Source organism: Convolutriloba macropyga, unplaced genomic scaffold (assembly GCF_964194025.1).
Source record: "Convolutriloba macropyga unplaced genomic scaffold, txConMacr16.3 SCAFFOLD_921, whole genome shotgun sequence".
In the NCBI taxonomy this organism is placed as follows: Eukaryota; Metazoa; Xenacoelomorpha; order Acoela; family Convolutidae; genus Convolutriloba; species Convolutriloba macropyga.
The window spans coordinates 39,289-57,750 of record NW_027449916.1 but is presented as its reverse complement, the minus strand read 5'-3'; the positions used below and the strand labels follow the sequence as shown (position 1 = coordinate 57,750).

The window sequence follows — 18,462 nt, the reverse complement described above, 5'->3', positions numbered from 1 at the left end:
AAAATTAAAATCTCAATAGCTCCTTGTAAACAAAACGAAATTCGAAAAAATCTTTTCAATTCAACATTTTGCATTGGAGGGCTTTCTTATGATACCACGCACAACTCTGTACGATTATTATATTGATAGGCGAAATTTGACTAAACACAAAAACTATTTGAATATAGAGTTGCACCCCTAAAGTGAGTCGGAACAAAAAGTGGGTCAGAATAAAAATTTCAATTTGTTTAATCTATTTTTTTTCATTTGTAATAAAATGAAGCAAAAAAACCTTTGCAACATAACGTTTATTTTGGTTTCTTCAGGAGAAAACTTCTTTTATAACCCGTTGGTTTCCAAGCGCTAATATTGTTCGATTTTTCGGTTTCGCACAATAAACGCGGATAGTCACTACTTGCAAGCCATCTTTTTACTTTTGGATACATGCAATTGCAGGAAAACCGGAATATAGTTGAGGAAAAGGTTTTTAGAAATAATTTGATCGAGAAATAGTTGTGGTTTCTTTGTATGAATTGCCTGTTTGAATTTTCAGAAGCCTACAAAATTTCACGAAGAAGAATATTGGATTGATTGATAGTTTGTGATTTTAAGGTTTTAAAACTAAGAAAAATACGTTTGTTCATCAAACAAAATTTTAGGTTTTCACAAATTAAAAAAAAATTTGAATGAGAAAACATTTGTTGAACTGTACATGAAAAAACTTACGTAAAAATACTCACACAAACCAACACGCACCACTAAATGCAAGCACTTGTATGAAAATAAAATGTTCCGTGAAAGTTTCAGTGCAATAATAAAAAAAACTTTTTAACTTGCTGAACTTAATGTTGTATTGACTCGCCCTACATATAAAAAATTTAGATAGAATAATTCTTCCTTAGTTATACGTCTATTTGTTTCCCGCAGACCATGGTATGTTCGCGTGATCACATTTCATTAATTGGAAAATGTTATCAAATTTTTCCATTTCTAGACCCCGGGTCGAGAAATTATCCCTCCAAACAGCAAGCAAAATCCTCTTTAAAAGCATTGCTGTAATAATTTTAAAAAATGAATTGTACTTTCAGAATATTATGATTAAAATTTAAAATAATTGGTGTATTTCATGTCTGCTTTTATGAGCGTCCATTCAAAGTTATGAATGTTAGTTATGAAGTTATCCAAAAAACTTCGTTGAAATTTACATGAAACCTCGACTCGGGTTTGAATTCATGATAATGCCATCTTTTCCCAACTTTGATTCTATCAATTAATTTACGTGGATTAAATCATGCATTTGAGCACAGTATTTTATGAAATGTTTGCACTGTAACACATATCACATAGAAGTCAATTCACAAGTTCACTCGCGTTATCTCTCGTTTTTTACATTTATTATTTGGTTTTATAACTATTATAAATTGTGAAGATAAGTCAGTTTTACAGTTGCAGCTTTTCGTTTGATGTTACGTAATAAATTGAACAAAAAGCGTTAAATGTACCTCCCTGGCTCAGGTACGTGACCCAAGCCAGCTCTGACCAGGGTCGGGTTGCCCTGATCAGACTTGGGTTGGGTTTTTCAGAACATCCAGATAAAAATCAACTGATAAAACATGGGCGTACACATGGGTTGCGCACTACAAATGGTTGTACCCCTTGGTTAAGAAAGGGTTTTGTAGGAAAGGGTTTTGAAACAATCGGACCACACCCCCCAAGCTTTCTTTACCATAAGCTGGGCTGTGATCAGACTATCCAGACTCTAGAGAGGTCACTGATAAGGCTATTCTGATAAAACCTAGATAACGCTCTAATCAGACCGTGCAGGCTTTGGATGGGATCGCCATCAAGCTATCCAGACAGTAGACTATATTCCATATTTCGATCATATACGTTGTAAGATTAGAAATAAAAAAGAACACTGCGTTCAATCCATTGTTGCTGTACAAAAACAAATGAGTAGATTGCGCAAAGCAAAATGGTAGTGCAAAAGTATTAATAAAAATAACAATGCCTTTACTGAAAAAATTTTATTTATTCAGATTGGAAACCCAAAAAAAGTTAGTTTTTATACCTTACATGTTTTTATACCTTACATTATACCTTACAAGATAAACAGTCCGACAACTGCATGTAAGGTCTCATTCAAATTCCTCAAAAATATGATTGAAGATTTGTTTTTAGAATTTTATTTTATTTTCCTTTTTTAAGAGACAAGGTAAAGAATTCCAGCCCTGTAAAGTTTTTCTAACAAATGAATTTTCTAGCTTTGAGCTTCTGAACTTATAGCCCCAGAACTCGAGTCCAGTTCTTTCATTTTTGTTGATTTTCCAGATTTTAAGTTCACGGCCCCTGTTTTCATCAAAAGCAGGCAGTTGGTTGATTTTAATCGTCCAGAATTTATTTGCTTTAATTTCAAAATAATGCATAGGTAGAATTTTATGTTTTAATTTCAGATCTCTAGATGAATTCAACTTTATTCTGAAGAAGCTAGCTTTAACTGCCCAATTAAGTTGTCTGTCAAGTGTTAGAATATGATTTTGGTTGACAGACTGAATGATAGTGGCTGAAAAATGATTGTGACTCAAAACTAATATGTTAAGAATGAGTTCTCTCATATTGTCTGGAATTGTTCTTCTTATAGTTAAATAGTCTTAATACCGGCAGCCATTTTTAGTATGTGTTTTGTTTCTTCTTGGAAAGTTAATAATCTATCAATATGGAGTTCATTTTACACCTTTTCGATTAGGCATACAACTTTGCATACATACAAAAATTAAGAAGAGAAAGACTTTTTTGAAAAAGCGAATGCAACGCTTATAATCAAGATACTCTTTGCTTCTCATTTATCATCTCGGGTCGTTTTTTTAGCCTTTAGTCGTTTTTTTAAATTTTAAAAAAAATATTTGTCACACACTTTCTTCTATTGCACAGGAATGTTATGCATCAAGCACTTCGTACTTTTTTTCCTCAAAATCCTATCTTCCACATTTTCATTCTTTGCATTTTTCCAAAAGCGGTCGCATATAGTTTGATATTATTATAATGCAAAATTTAACAATTCAAACAATCTCTAGATCTACATAATTGAACTTGAAAGTTATATAAACTTACTCATGAATAATTATCAGAATCACAAAAAAAATCGTTCACTTAAATTTTGTCATTCTTCAAAGCTCGCGTACAAAAATTATCTTATTGTTGTCTTTCAAACTTGTTTGTGTTGCTCAGACACCTCGGACGAGGGCGAAAATCAAGCAGCTGGCATTCTGCGAGTAATCCGAATCTTACGAGTCTTCAGAGTATTCAAACTGACCCGGCACTCAACTGGACTCAAAATACTCTGGCACACGCTACACGCCAGCATGAAGGTAATATTCTCTTCTTTTCAGATTGTTCACACAGTCACCTCACCCCCCCCCCCCACCCCCGGTTTGTTACTTACTGACTTTGAAAAGAAACCTCATATCTGCTATCTAGACGCAAATTGTAGCTTTTTGTTGTATACGCACATTCGAAAACGATGATTTAAATGTATAATTTGCAGAGGAATCCTTGATATTGAAGTGTGGCAATGACTTTTGATTTCATGAAACTGGTGTTAGGAATACTCAGACAAGTTTCTCAAAGAACTCTCGAAGAAGAACCGTTTTCTTCTAATAAGGCAGGCCCAGTATGGGTTTTTTTAATGCTTTAAGGGTTCTAGTAAAGAGAAACAATACCGTACGTGAACAACAGAGCAAAAACGAAAAATATGTTACAGATCGATCTCGGTCCTGGTCGGCTTATAAAGATTTCAGATGGGAGCAAGCTATTTATAACTTTCATCCGTTCAAAAGTCAACATTATACCATTTCCGCTAGAATTTTTAGGTTTTGGTTATATCATGGCATCGATCTAGAGCTTATGAAGGTTTTATATTTGTGTGAATTAACATGGTATTGGTCATAAGCGGATTAATTTGTAGAGATAACAAAAGCTGTGTGTACCGACAATATGACCTAAACTAACTGACAACTAAAGATATTGGCAGAATGTTAAGTATGAAAAATGCCAATAATACGTTTTTTTTTCGAAAAAAATGAGGAAAAATTTTAAACAATTTTTCATCTCACTTTTCACCTTCATTTTGAAGTAATTTCAACTGTTTTAAATGTTCATTCTCAATTTCAAGGTAAAAAAATTGAAGTACCAAAAAATGTAAAAATTCGATATTTTATAGATGAATTAAGGTAAATGTTCATGTGATGCCCCCTTAATTTTTCATGAATTGTTGAAGTAAATTGAGATAAGCTGTCGCAGACTTTCAAACCTTCCTCTATAAACAGCTGCCTTTTATTTCCAACATCACCAACTGAAGTAAACAAAATTCTTAGGTCACTTAATAACAAAAAGTTTGTTGGTTATAATACGCTAAACGGCGAAATTATTCAAATTTCATGTCCAGTAACATGCGATTACTTATGCAACATTTTAAACACCTGTTTTGATTTAAAAAATATTTCCTTTTTATCTATATATAAAAACAAATGTAATTCCTTTGCACAAAGAAGGCGGCGAAAATAACCCTGCAAAATACAGACCTATCAATCACATCTTTTTATAAAATTCTTGAGAAGTAGATTTAAAAAAGAATCGTGAGTTTTGTTGTTAAAATTGAATGTTATACCCGATCCAACTTTGGGATCCAGCAAAGAAATCTAGCATCATTGCATAAAAGTTACTAATTTCATCTGTGAAGCTTTCGAAAAAAAATTATCTGGCTTGTCTTAATTCATTTATTTCAATAATTGATTATTATTAACTGATTTGGAAGCCAACAAAACCGGTTTTAGATGAAAAGTTCTTGATACGTTTCTATAAAGATCCATCTAAGACTAACTATTTTCTAATATTAGGTAATGGTATACCTCGTTGTGGCTTGAACTCCGAAGTAGTTTTGTATCTGGATGAAACTGCCATAACATAGCGCTCTGTTAATGAAAGCGCTTAATTTGTTTCTGATATTAGAAATGTAAAGCAATGGTTCGATCAAAACTGTTAGACAGTTAATGAAAAAATGTATGCCTACAATTTTCGCCTGAACAAAAAAATTATATACCTAGACGGTATTTTCACATTCAAATCGCAGACGACTGCCAATATTTGGGTTAAAAAAATTGATAATTGATGAAATTTATTTCCTGGTGTTGCATATAGGTCAAAAAAATGTTTCACGAAATGTCCAATTTTGACCTTTTTCAATGCTTGTTTGAAATCTACAATATAAAAAAGTCTTCTTATAGACGGAAGCACTTATTGGACAAATCCCGACAAAAATTATACGATGCAAAACAGAACTAATCGAGCAATTTTCATTACATGAAAAACGGATGTAGTTAATATTATCATGAAAGAGCATTATCTTTTTGCCGTTTATGAACTTTTTGATTAAAATATTTCAAATTCATGTTTCATGAACTCAGATTACCTGAGTAGGTTTATATAAAACTAGATTCAATCAGCAACAATTTTTTACCAGTACCCAACTCAGAAAACCTGAAAAATTTGCTGCCAATCAGAGTAGCGTACAACTTTGCCCAAAAAGATCGTTTTATTCGAGAAGGCATGAGAACTGACTCCTGGTCAGCTCAGAATTTTTATAAAATCCTTTAGTTACCTATATATTCAGGTTGACTATGAAGTGTTCAGTTTATTTTTTGACCTCCTGTATTTCATTTGGTTTTTGTAAATTACCGGGCTCTTGCTAGATGAGGCAATAGTCTGTTCAGTTGTCTGTCCAAGCCCAACTTTTCCTTTTAAATGAATTTTGTTTTATTTAAATAATGTATGTTGCTGGTACACAAATTCAATTCAATTCAAGTTGAGGTTCGTTAAGGTAAAGCAAAACTAGTTGAACGTTTCAGGCCAATTAAGTTCCTATTTCAGCTATTTTTATCTGAACTTTAGTTAGCGTGTGTTTGTTTCATGGTAAGGAAATTCAATGTTATTTTTTCACAGGAGTTGTTCATCCTCGGTATCTTCATGTGTCTCGGAGTGGTAATCTTTGCTTCCTTAATCTACTACGCGGAGAGACTCACAGCTTCCACGGACGAGGAGGAAAGTGAAGTGTTGACTGACTTCAAAGACATCCCTCATGGATTCTGGTGGGCACTCGTTACCATGACAACCCTAGGTGGGTCAGATTTTGTAATCCAAATGCACAAAAAATGAGCAAGGATACTAGAGGAAAATTTGGGTAAATTTTGCCTGAAAATTCAGATCTGTGCAGGTAACGTTCAGGTATTGTGCAGGAACGTGCACAGTTTAGGTCAATTAACTTGAAATTTAGCTAATTATTACCTGTACTTTTTTCGGAGTGTAATTGAAAACGCTATATATAGTTCATTTATTTATTTGTACTTTTTTTCTCATGCGGTAGCATAGTGGTTTGCTGTAATTGAAATCTCAAGCCTAAATCTCAAAAATGAGAGGCCTGGAAAAAAAACGCCAAAAACATTGTGAATGCTTTTGAAACTCATAAAATTCAAGTCTTATAGTGATCGCGCGGGTTGGGTCAAATTCTGACTTCTGTTTATTAATTTTCAGAAATGTTATAAAATATAGGCCAGCGCAAGAATCTGCAGTTGAAAAGAACTTATTTTGAATTTATGGATTTTTGAAATTGTTGATATGTATGATTTTGTAAAACCAATACTTGACTTTAAGCAAACTTTACGCAAAATAAATTCTTGAATCTTTATATTCATTCCAGAGTAAAAGTAGCTCTAACAAGTGGAACAGTTTTTAAACATTTATCTTGTTTATTAACTTGTTTATTAACTTTATTTAACTTGAGATGTGTGTGTGGTTGTTAGGGTATGGAGACATGGTCCCTCGCACTTTTGCTGGTCAGGTGGTGGGCAGTCTGTGTGCCCTGTGCGGTCTACTTACAATAGCCCTTCCTGTGCCCGTCATTGTGTCCAACTTCTCGCTCTACTACAGTCACTACCAGGTACACGTTCAAATCCCAAAAAAATCAAGAAATTGGTTCTCAAACCTAATGATACGTTACGGGGCTTGATTAGAATAGTCAAGTGAAGCCTCGAAATAGTTTCGAATTTGCTAAGAACATGCGTTCTAACTTAATTTTTCAATCATTTCCGACAAAAATTTCATTTCACAAGATTTGCAAATTAGTACAGAAAACAAAACAGCGTGGAATCTCCCCTCAATTAGTAAATCAATGGATATTATTAAACAATTACCAGTTTTTCACCATTTTGGATTACAACGACAAGGCTCTCCAATGATATCATTATAATTGGATTCAACGCTCTAATTTGGCGACGTTATTAGGTCTGAGTGATTTTGTGTTATGGAAAATTCTTTAAATGATCGAAATTTTTTCGCAAACTTTGACTGTTTCTCATCCACTTCTGATCTGAATTTGTGGTAATTTAATTGTTACGTCAACAAATTAACAAAAATATTCTCAAAATTACATTTTCACGTTCGAAAGCATCTCAATTACTGTTCAAATCAAAATGTGCAGCCATTAAAAAGAAATTAAAGTAGTGCATCCCCCCTTGATGTGCTAATTTCCTCTGTTAATTTTTAACAAAACAGCGAGTTTTGATAAACAATTTTGACTTACTGAATAATTATAAGATCCCGGCACACAAATACTAAACAAGCATTTGTGCGTAGCTTAAAAGCTGCCCCTTACTACAAATTGTTGCCCATACGGTCTGATCTTTGGAAATTAAAGCAGCAATTACTGTATTGACTGGAAAATCTTCGGTAAAACAATTTTGTATTGCCCGGTATTAGAGAGGAATTTTTTCCCAAAACCAGGAAGTATATCCCTGATTAAAATTCTCAATAGATTTAGTCAGACAGGAAGCAATTTTACTACCGTACTTGATTGCTGTTACTTTTCAAATCAAAAACATCTTTTTAATCATTTTGTTTTTATTTAACGTAACGTTTTATTCGACACATCATCTTCTTATAATTTGGTCAAAATTCAAATTTGACAAAAAAATAAATCAAACGCCATTAAATAATCGTTATATCAAAACTTTTTTACATCAAGATTCTGTTAAATCAAATAATAGTTAACGCTTGCTTTTAATCTGTTGCAACCATTCATTAGCAAATAGATTATATTCAGTAGTTAATAGTTTTTAGCAAAAATGAATCCAAAATATTTGCAGCAATTTCCTCCAATTATTGCGAGTATATCATTTGTTCTGATTACTTTTTTCACAATTAACGGTAGTTTAGCAAATGGTGCCCAAAAACAACAGAAGCTTTCACCAGGTTATGAAAATTATGACGACCAGTTTCATTCTGAGGAGCAAACGTTTTTCAATTTGATGCAACGACTTAAACTGCATTTTCTTACGAATGGCCAGCCGTCAGCATTGGTTTGGTGGCCAAATTTTCAATTGGCAGACAACGCTAATTTGGTTTGGAAGGATATAAAAAGAGAAAACGGAGGATTTCAGACAAAAAAGCGAGGTGCCAACGCTTATCATTGGGGCTAACAAAAAAACAGTGAAAACTCACTAATTATTTAAATTTAGCAGAAAAAACTGCTTAGAATTTTCTGAGAACTTAAAAAGACGAGTAATTTAATTTTTTGATCATGCTTAATTAAAGTTTCGCCTTTTGATTTTGTGAGTAAACTGACTTCTATTCAATTAGTTCCTTGAAGACTACGCTCTAACTTAATTTTTTATTCTGTTTTTAACAAGAGTTCCCAAAAAAAACAAACTGGGTCTACTTCTGTAATCACATCTGTATAGTAAACTTACCTTTTCACTCCCTGGTCATCCCCTACTCTTAAAACAAAGAAACACGTTTCTGGTAAATCCGTCCCCGTGATAAAAAAATGTTGCGTCCTTTTTTCACTCCAACGACTATTATCCCATCCAAAAGGCAAAAATGTTTTGATCCTCAATACTTTTTAATTGCTTTTATAACTTTATATCAAATTTTTAACATTTTTGTTGCTCATTCTATTCTAAGGGAATCATTCATCTTATCAATCATTATGGCTTCTCATCAAATTGGTACTTTTTTCCTCTTGTCAGGCAAAAAACAAGCTTCCGCGAAATCAACAACAAGCAATGTTCAGAAAGGAACAAGCTCAAGATGACCAAGACGCCGACCAAGACTTCAAAGAAGCAGCCGATAATAACCCCGAAAATAAGTTCCAAAACGAAGTCTGGCACAAAGACGGTGGTGTGTCCTTAATGGTTCCAAAGGTTCCAGAAGTTGCGATTAGTCCAACATCCGCAAATCATGTTGATCACAGCACAAATTTAGCAGATAACCCTCTAGTAATTGCAAAAGAGCCCGACAACCAAGACTTATACTTACAGATCAAGAACCAGCAAGGAAGCTTATCATCATCTCCAGATTATGGCCAGGAAAACATTAATAACCAACCGTCACTGAAGCCTGCAACACTTGGAGATGATGTTAAGTTGTCACCCCGACCAAGCACAGCTGATTCTGAGGAACCAACAAGCGATACTAGCACGTTGCCTGACAACAGTAGTAGTTAGTATTGTAAAAATTCAATTTTCTTTTATAGCTGCGAATCTGTAAGCTGAGCGGAGCTATATTGCGGGGCTCTTGGTTTTTTTTACAATTCAAAGAATTTCAATTGTACTGGGGCGCTGTCTCTTTTTTTGCAATTCAAAGAATTTGTTACAATTCAAAGAATTTAAACAGCATTGGGGCAATTTTTTACAATTCAAAGAACTTAAATTGTATTGGGGCGCTGTCTTTTTTTCGACTCGAAGAGGCGTTACGATTTTCTGTTGTTTTTTTGTAAGTGAGCGAGAAAAGAAACCAAAATTTCAGGGAGTGAATAAAGCTTGAAACGGTTATTTCAGTGATCAAATTCGAAGAGCACAGCGGAGAAAAGAGAGTGGTTATCATACATTCTTTTGAACGAGAGCGAAAGAAATTTTCGCTGAGCAAGTGAAATTTTCGTTCACGTGCTTATTTTTGAAGCTACTTTTTTGGTTTTAGGTTTTTTACATTGCCAAACAGGTTATTGCAGATAAAAGCAATTTTATTCAGCTTGTTTTTATACTTTTTAAATTGTTGTAAATAACGGGAATTTAACGCTAATTTGATGGTTTTTCAACTATTTTGCTGACTTTTGGTATATTTTTGCGAACTTTGACTCATTAATTAACGCCTCATGCATGCAAGCTCTAATTACTACAAAGGCCGTAATTTTTTTTAACAAGTGGCCTTTTTTATGAGAACTGACAGAAAATGAAACTTTACACAATTTTTTTTCTCAATTTCTTTATGTTCGAAAACAGAGATGTTTTGTGCTAATTAAGGTTTTGCTGTTATTTTGCGGTTTGAATTTTATTTTTCATTGAATGAAACAAGGTTTATCGTTTGTGTGTTTATTAATTCTATATGAAAAATAAAATAATTTTCCTAACTTTTTTATGTTAGTTTAGTTTGGCAAAATTTTATGTTGTTGCTTGACCTAAGATTGTTGTTTTTTGAGTGAAAAAAAAGGTGTTTGAGCACAAAATCACTTTCTCGATTGTGGTTTTTTGTTCACATGCCACAATTTGACTTCGATTTCTTTTTTTTCGATTTGTCTATCAATTTGTTTCTTAATAATTTTCTTTTGTTTATTAAAAAAAAATTTTTTTAAGTGTTTCAGGAATTGTCCTGCTATATATGTTTCGTTTTTGTCGTCTGACGCATTTTCCGTTTTATATTTGTTCAGACAGCGAAGCTGAAAAAGTCAAATATTTTGAATTAATCCTTCCTCTCAGTAACAGCGTTTGCACGCCATTTTTCACTCTTTTGTAGCAAATGTTTTTAAGTCATTTGCGTGATTAAATTTTACGTAACCTACCTTTTACGAGTTCCCCGATACAAAAGTTTTTGCGAAAAGTGAATGATTATACAAAAAGTTAATTCATTTTTTCATCCAACTTATTGCCTATCATCTGTTGATACCAAAAAATATCGGTATTAACTTACGGTAAAAAGATAACAAAAAAGTTGAATTTTATATTAATTGAGTTTCTTAACCTTTAGGCAAGAACATTTTTTAACCCTACTATTTTGCATCCCTCCCAGCAAGCGCTTGCAAATCCATTTTGCCGCTATTTTGCGCGATTGTTATCATTTGCCGACAAATAGAATGGTAGAACAATTGAAACGCAAGTTGACAGAAAAAATCATTGAACAATTTGTGGAAAGATTTTACTTTTCATACTTGTTCACCTCTACTTTTCAAACAACTTCATTCATATGGTCATACAACTAAAAAAACTCACAACATATGAAACTATTATTGAAATAAAAATACAGCAAATTTAAATTGCGTAAATGGAGTCCGTCATAAGAAATCAATTCATTGCTTATGAAAACAGGAACTATTTTAAAAATGGGGTACAAAAAGTCTCATTTTTTGTTCAAAAACTTTCATCATTGAATAAAATGGTTAACTTCTCAAAATGTTCCCCAAAGTTAAAATGCAAATTATTTATGGAACCTGGAGGAACAAATGCTTTTAACATAGAAGTATCCTGCAAAAAATGGTATTAAAGGAGAACTTATAGCGCATCCTCAAATTTTTCGAAAGAGCAGAAACAGCAGTTCTTTTCCTAGGGAGCATTTGAAATAATATTTTTCATCTTCAAGACATAGAGTTTAGCTGTCTTTTCTCTCAGTGAAAACTTTTTTTTCTTTCTCCCTTGATTATTTTCTTCCAATTTCTTTTTCATTTCTATGAATCAAGAAAAAACCTGACGAGTTGTACAAGTTTGGTTCTAAATTTTTTATTGCAATCAAAGCTACTAATCGATGCCATGTTTGGTAAGTAGTTGCACAAGAGAAATGGTTCAATTTTACGTAACTTCATCCGCAAATGGAAAAAATTCAAATTACAATTAGAAAATAAACATCGAAGACCAAGTTTAAACAAAAAGTTATAGCAGAAATGCTTCACCGATACGAAAGAGTTCCAATAGACAGAAGGGTAAGAGTCAAGTATATTTTTTATTCATTTTTTTCAGAAAACCGAAGCTTAGTTTGTTATGAACTAGGCAGATATTAATGTTTGATTTTTAAATTGCTAACATGTAACATTAACCTAGCGGTTGGTTGAATTTTCATGTTTTAGATTTTTTTAAAATAATGGCTTTATTACCAACCAATTGCAGGAGTCAAATAAGTTTTTTATTAATTTATTTTCAGAAAACTGAACATTAGTTTGTTATGTATTAGACTGATAATAATGATTGATTTATAAATTTCTAACGTTTAACATTAACCAAGTGGTTAGTTGAATTTACGTTTTAGTTTCAAAACAAAAAATTGTCTTTTTACCAACCCCACCCAACCCCAACCAATTTATTCTAAAATGTGAATGGTTATCACTGAATACCTTTACTTAAAAGTTGCTCATCTTTCAGGCATTCCGTTCATAGATCTGAGCCCAGTTCTAGGAAACTGCAGTAATGATAGCCATAATGACGTCAAATATGAGACCAATCCAAGTAGTAGCAAAAATAAAGAGTCCAACAATTTCACAACAATTCCTTCAATTGGATCATCGGAAAGTTGATGCAGAACCAGACTTTTACCCACAGTTACCTCTAATGATGGAAATAAAACATAGTCCGCAACGCGTGAAATGTTTTCATGGAAAAAACAACTTATTGAGCCAGAAATTTCCAGATACCCACTTATATGGACATTATTATCGTATTCTCCTCTAATCATTCGAGATGTTATTATGGTTTTAAACCCGAGCAAAATTCAAACGCATAATAAAAAACGGAAGGTAATCTTAATGTCCATCTTCGAATCCACCCCATCCCATTCCATCACCCCCTCCCCCTCCCCATTCCCATTCCCCATTCGTTCGCTCTATCTGTCTCCTGTACGCGATATACCAATAAAGTCTCAAAATTCCCATATTAGAATTTTGTCAAAACTTTCAATGCTGGCTAATGTATTGATCCCCTCAGTTTCACAGGTAAAAAGATACCATTGATATCATGTATTAATCCAACCTATGTGTCCAGCGTATCCGATTTACCGAATTACAGAAGTGTGTAGAGACTTCAAAGAGTAAATATAGAGTTCAATAGAGAACTCAAACGTCAATAAACTGCGACAGAGCTGTGGCCAGAAACCTGGCTATATTAATTCTCAACCAGAGCAGCGTTAATTGATGCCATTTTTCTCTCATTTTTTTCGTGCTTCACGGCGAACTTTTAGAATGTCACCTATTTTGATTTAAAATATCAAATAATTTATCCTTTGATAACTTTTATATTTTGTAGAGCTTTATAACGTCACTTGTAATGCATTGCTACTTAATTGACAATCATGAAATGACGTTTTCAAAAACGTGTGAGTAAGTTCACTAAAAGCTGCTGGGAATTGTTAACTATCATGGGTTAGCACCAACACGTGTGCTTACTTTTAATTTTACCTTCTACATTTTGGATCTACTTTAGGATCTATTCTGCCCCCCCCCCCCCCCACTTTGGGATCTATTTTGTGGAAGTCTGCAGGGGGAGGGGGCAGAATAGATCTCACTGTTTTTGTGACCTCCACTTACAAATCATGCGTTGTTATACAGCACGCTACTAAGTTTTAAAAAATGGCATGTGAGGCCGGGCGCGGAACAGATCGGATTTTTTAACGGGGTTTTTAAACAGTGATACTTTTTTAGGAGTCAGGTTAGTTACCCTGAAAAAAATTGGGGATCTTTAACTGCTCTCAATTGCAGTTTGTAGCAATTATATTAGTCCTGCGGTCTTTCTTAACGCGCTTTTTTACTTGACCTATGATTCGTCTCGCCTTCTTGATTTTCGTCTTGAAAAACGGGACAAACCATTAGCTCCCAGAGGGCATTAAGTTCTTATAGAGCTTAGTGGCCTTCAGCTTACTGGACTTCAGGTATACAATTCGCTGAAATTGGAGACGTAGGTTTATGGAGTGAAGGGCGTCCCTTAGAGTTTGACCCTCCACTTCAACCCCTGATATTTCATCCCCCCCCCACACACACACACACTTCACCTCTGTCCCCTATTGTACCTCTCCCTACATAACTACCCCCAAATCACCATCACTGCAAATTGTCCCACCCGCAAACTAGCGCACTTGTGATTAATTTGCTTGACGTTAGTTTGCTATGTTTTAAATGACTAAAATGTTACACATGAACTTAATTTCATTTTTGGCGTTTGCTAATAAGTCTCCTCAAATTTCTATGAAACACAGGCTTTCCCCGACAAATTGCATTCCTAGACAAATTAAATACTTGGCAAAGAAAAACTAAATAAAACTTAGGAGGAGTTCAGTACAGAAAAGTGAACTCACAAAAACATTGCAAACAGGAGCAAAGGCATTTATATAAAATAGCTAGACTTGTCTTTCTGTTTAAATAAATGTAGATCTGCGTGTTTTTTCGTTTAAGAATATTAGTGGCTATAAAAATTTATATCACTAGGTTCAACTTTACATTCAATATTGCCCTTTTCAAGCGTGTCAATAAATTTATTTATAAGCGCATTTTGTTGACTTTTTGCCATCAGTTTCCTAATATGCTGATCATTTTTTTCGACTTGAAGAACATTTAAAAAATAATGCTCAATTGCTGATTGCAAAGTGGACCAAAGTGACTGATTTATGCTCTAACTAATTAAAAAGAAATCAAAGTGATAAGAAAAAAAAAACAAAATCAAACATACCCAGCCCACAAAAACTCAAATTCAAATCTGAGAAGAGAGCGGAAAAATTAGGGAACGCGTATTTACGTATATTATCACAGCGTGTTTTTCAGAATTGCATCAGCATCAATCAGTTGTAGGCGAGTTGTTTCTTTCAAAAAATTTTAATCTGGGCTAGCTACAACAGAGCTACTAAATCAGCGTTGTAATTTTAAATGAAACAACTGAGCTTAACATCATCCTGTAACAGCGATTTTTTAAAAATAGTACAATTCTCATGTAGTAACCTTAACATACGCTTAAGAAGTATCTTCCTTTCGGTACTGCAATTGAATTGCACATGAATTTCAATTGAACTGCACATGAATTTCAATTGAATTGCACATAATTGACAGTGCAGTTAAGAAAAAAAAATCAAGAGCTCAATTCATTAATTTCTTATTTAGTTTAAGTGCGCTTGAAATAAATGCAAGACCTCCATCGCAAGGCGAAAAAAAGATGGGCACCAAGCAGCTGTATTAAAGGTACAACATTTAATTCAATAGATTACATGGGTTCCCGTTTAATTTTGATGCATAAATGCTTACTGTTTTTATGATCTCCGCTGAAAAAACATGCATTGTTATAAAGCCCGATAATAGGTTTTAAAAAATAGCAAGTTCGCCCGGGTGCACAACAGAGCAGATTTTGAATGTGGGATATATTTACTAATCTCAATCTCAATTGAAGTTCGTAGCAATTATATTAGTCCTGCGGTCTTTCTTGAAGTGCTTTTTCACTTGACCTATGATTTGTCTGGCCTTCTTGATTTTCGTCTTGAAAAACTGGACAACCAGTAGCTCACAGAGGGCTTTAAGTTCTCATAGAGCTTAGTGGCCTTCGGCTTACTGGACTTCAGGTATACAATTCGCTGAAATTGGAGACGTAGGTTTATGGAGTGAAGGGCGTCTCTTAGATTTTGCCCTCCTCTCCAACCCCTACTATTTCACCCCCCCCCCCTACACACACACACACTTCACCTCTGTCCCCTATTGTACCCCTCTCCCTATATAACTACCCCCAAATCACCATCACTGCAAATTATCCCACCCGCAAGCGAGCTCTTTTGTGAGCAATTTGCCCGACAATAGTTCGTTATGTTTTAAATGACTGAATGACTACACTTCCACATAAAGAACTTAATTTTATTTTTGTGTTTGCTAATAAGCCTCCACAAAATTATGAAGTACAGACATTCCCGAGCAACATTTAATAAAATAAAAATTTCGCAAAGAAAAACTAATTAAAAACAGAGGAGGCGTTCAGTACAGAAAAATAAACTTACAAGAACGTTGCAAACAAGAGCAAAGGCAGTTCAATATTTAACTAGAATGTTCTTTTTGTTCAATTATATGTAGATCTGTGTGTATTTTTGGTTAAAAGAAGTGGCTAAATAAAAAAATTTGATATCACTGGTTTTAAACTTACATTCAGTAATATACTTTTCAGGCCAATCAGTACTTTAATTAAAGTACAAAATTAAGCGTTTTCGGCAAAACTTTTTATAAAATTTTGGCCACGGTTTCCAAAACTTGTAACAGGACTGGAAAATATACTGATCAGTTTCTCCGGTTTAAAGAACATTAAAAAAAATAAGGCACAATTGCTGATTGCAAAAACATCAAAGTGACTGATTTACGATCTTACTATTAAAAATAAACCGAAGTGATTAGAAAAAAAAAAACGCGTTTTTACGTATATGATCAGAGTGTTTTTCAGAATTGCATCAGAATCAGTCAGTTGTACGCGAGTTGTTTCTCTCAAAACGTTTTAATCTGGGCTAGCGAGAACAGAGCTACTAAATCAGCGTTGTCTAATTCTAAATGACACAACTGAGCTTAACATCATCCTGTAACAGCGATTTTTTTTATAAGTAGTCCATCTCTCCTCATGTAGTAACCTTATCATACGCTTAAAAAGTATCTTATTTTGGGTATTGCAATTAATTCAATTGAATTACACATATTTGACAGTGAAGTTAGGTATAAAAATCAAGCGCTCAATTCTTATGTTTCATATTTGGTTTAAGTGGGTTTGAAATAAATGCGAGGTCTCCATCGCAAGTCAAAATTAAGATGGGCACCAAGCAGCTGTATTAAAGGTACAACATTTAACTCAATAGACTACATGGCTAAACTAACTCAAATTTACGAGGCTCATTAAAAGCTCCAATTCAAATCTGATAAAAAAAAACAGAAAAATTTGGGAACGCATATTTACGTATATGATCATTGCGTATTTTTCAGGAATTCCATCAGCATTAATCAGTTTTAGGCGAGCTGGTTCTTTCGAAACCTCATCTATGCTAGCTAATTTAGAGCTAATATTTCAACATTCTCCAATTCCAAAAATAATTGCCAAGCCGAGTTGAACATTAGTTACACAGATCTTTTACAGTAGTACGACTCTCTTCATATGTAGTACCCTTAAAAGACGCTTGTAAAGTATCTTAATTTCGACATCGCAACAAATTCAATTGGATTGCACATAATTGACAGGGAAGTTAACTATGTATGTTCAGCGCTCAATTCTTGTTTCTTATTTAATTTCAGTCCATTTGAAATAATTGCGATGTCTCCATCGTTTAGCGTCTGACGTTCGATTACCTTTCACTTCTGGATAAACGAAAATGAAAATTAAGATGATTACCTTACACAGTTTTAGCAATCGCATGAGCTAATATTGCCCAATACGGTTTTCTACAAAAACAGACAAAATATTTCTAATTCTTCTGGCCAAGCTTAAAACGAATACCTAAAATGAATTGTCCTTAAAAAAACATAGTAAAATGAATGATAAAATGAATAAGAATAACAAATGCAATTCAAAATAGCGCTTCAGAGGAATAATAAACACAACGGCTAATTACCGCCCAACATGATGGACCAAAAATACACAGGAAATCCGCTATTTTACTTTCCTATTTAATTTTTAGCCATTTCGAACCACTATTTCAATACATTGATGAGCAGCTTTTCACAAGTGATTTCGAATACTAGAATAATAATTATGCCCTTCAGAATGTAGTTTGTTAACTTGAAGATTAATTATTTTTTCTTTGCTACGATAGCATAATTTTTTGAAATTTGGCAATCAGTAGGAAATCAATTAAAGAAATCAAATGACTCGATTGCGAATACAGAAAACGCATTGGAAAACTCTCAAAATTCATCTTTCATATTTATCGGCTCTTATAGTATGTACAACACAAATCTTCAACTCAGATGATTGAAATATTTACAAAACACTCTTGTTATCAAAATTTGATCAGATGCTGTTATTGACCTCCTGCTAGAGAATAGTAAAATCATATATTTCCTCATCAAACTTTTTCTGCCATAGACGTAGACAAGTGTGTGCAATGTTCCGGTAGGTTGTTTTCATGAGGGTCAACTGTATTACAGACCAAGGAATAGAATGCAAGGTTGAGATTTTTGTGATGGAGTTTCTTGTCCTGTTTCACATTCGTTCATTTAATTCCAACACAATTTTAGGGCTTGCACTACCAGACACTTAGGCAGTATGAAGTACTGAAAGTGAATCTTTTCATTTAAATCGTTCTTATAATGTTAATGATCAACTAGCTGTAAATTTGGTTTAAGTTCAAGTTCTGAAAGTAAACAACTTTGACAATGAACAACGAAAATCGCATTTTGATGAAGAATGCAATTTGATTGTTTGGGTCTTTAAGCAAATAATTTAACTAAAATACACAATCAGC

At 33.6% G+C, this 18,462-nt stretch overlaps 1 protein-coding gene across 1 annotated transcript in view; it reads left to right on the top strand.

The window, feature by feature from the left end:
* The window catches only part of LOC142355417 (voltage-gated potassium channel KCNC1-like), a gene marked incomplete at its 5' end in the record, with an annotated part of 29,655 nt that extends 16,296 nt beyond the window's left edge, over nt 1-13,359 (top strand). The window contains 5 exons of the mRNA XM_075407603.1: nt 3,208-3,347; nt 5,977-6,151; nt 6,834-6,970; nt 9,057-9,528; nt 12,432-13,359. Coding sequence (XP_075263718.1) covers nt 3,208-3,347; nt 5,977-6,151; nt 6,834-6,970; nt 9,057-9,528; nt 12,432-12,583 — 1,076 coding nt within the window. The remainder of the gene's footprint in view (nt 1-3,207; nt 3,348-5,976; nt 6,152-6,833; nt 6,971-9,056; nt 9,529-12,431) is intronic.
* Nucleotides 13,360-18,462: the final 5,103 nt, after the last annotated feature.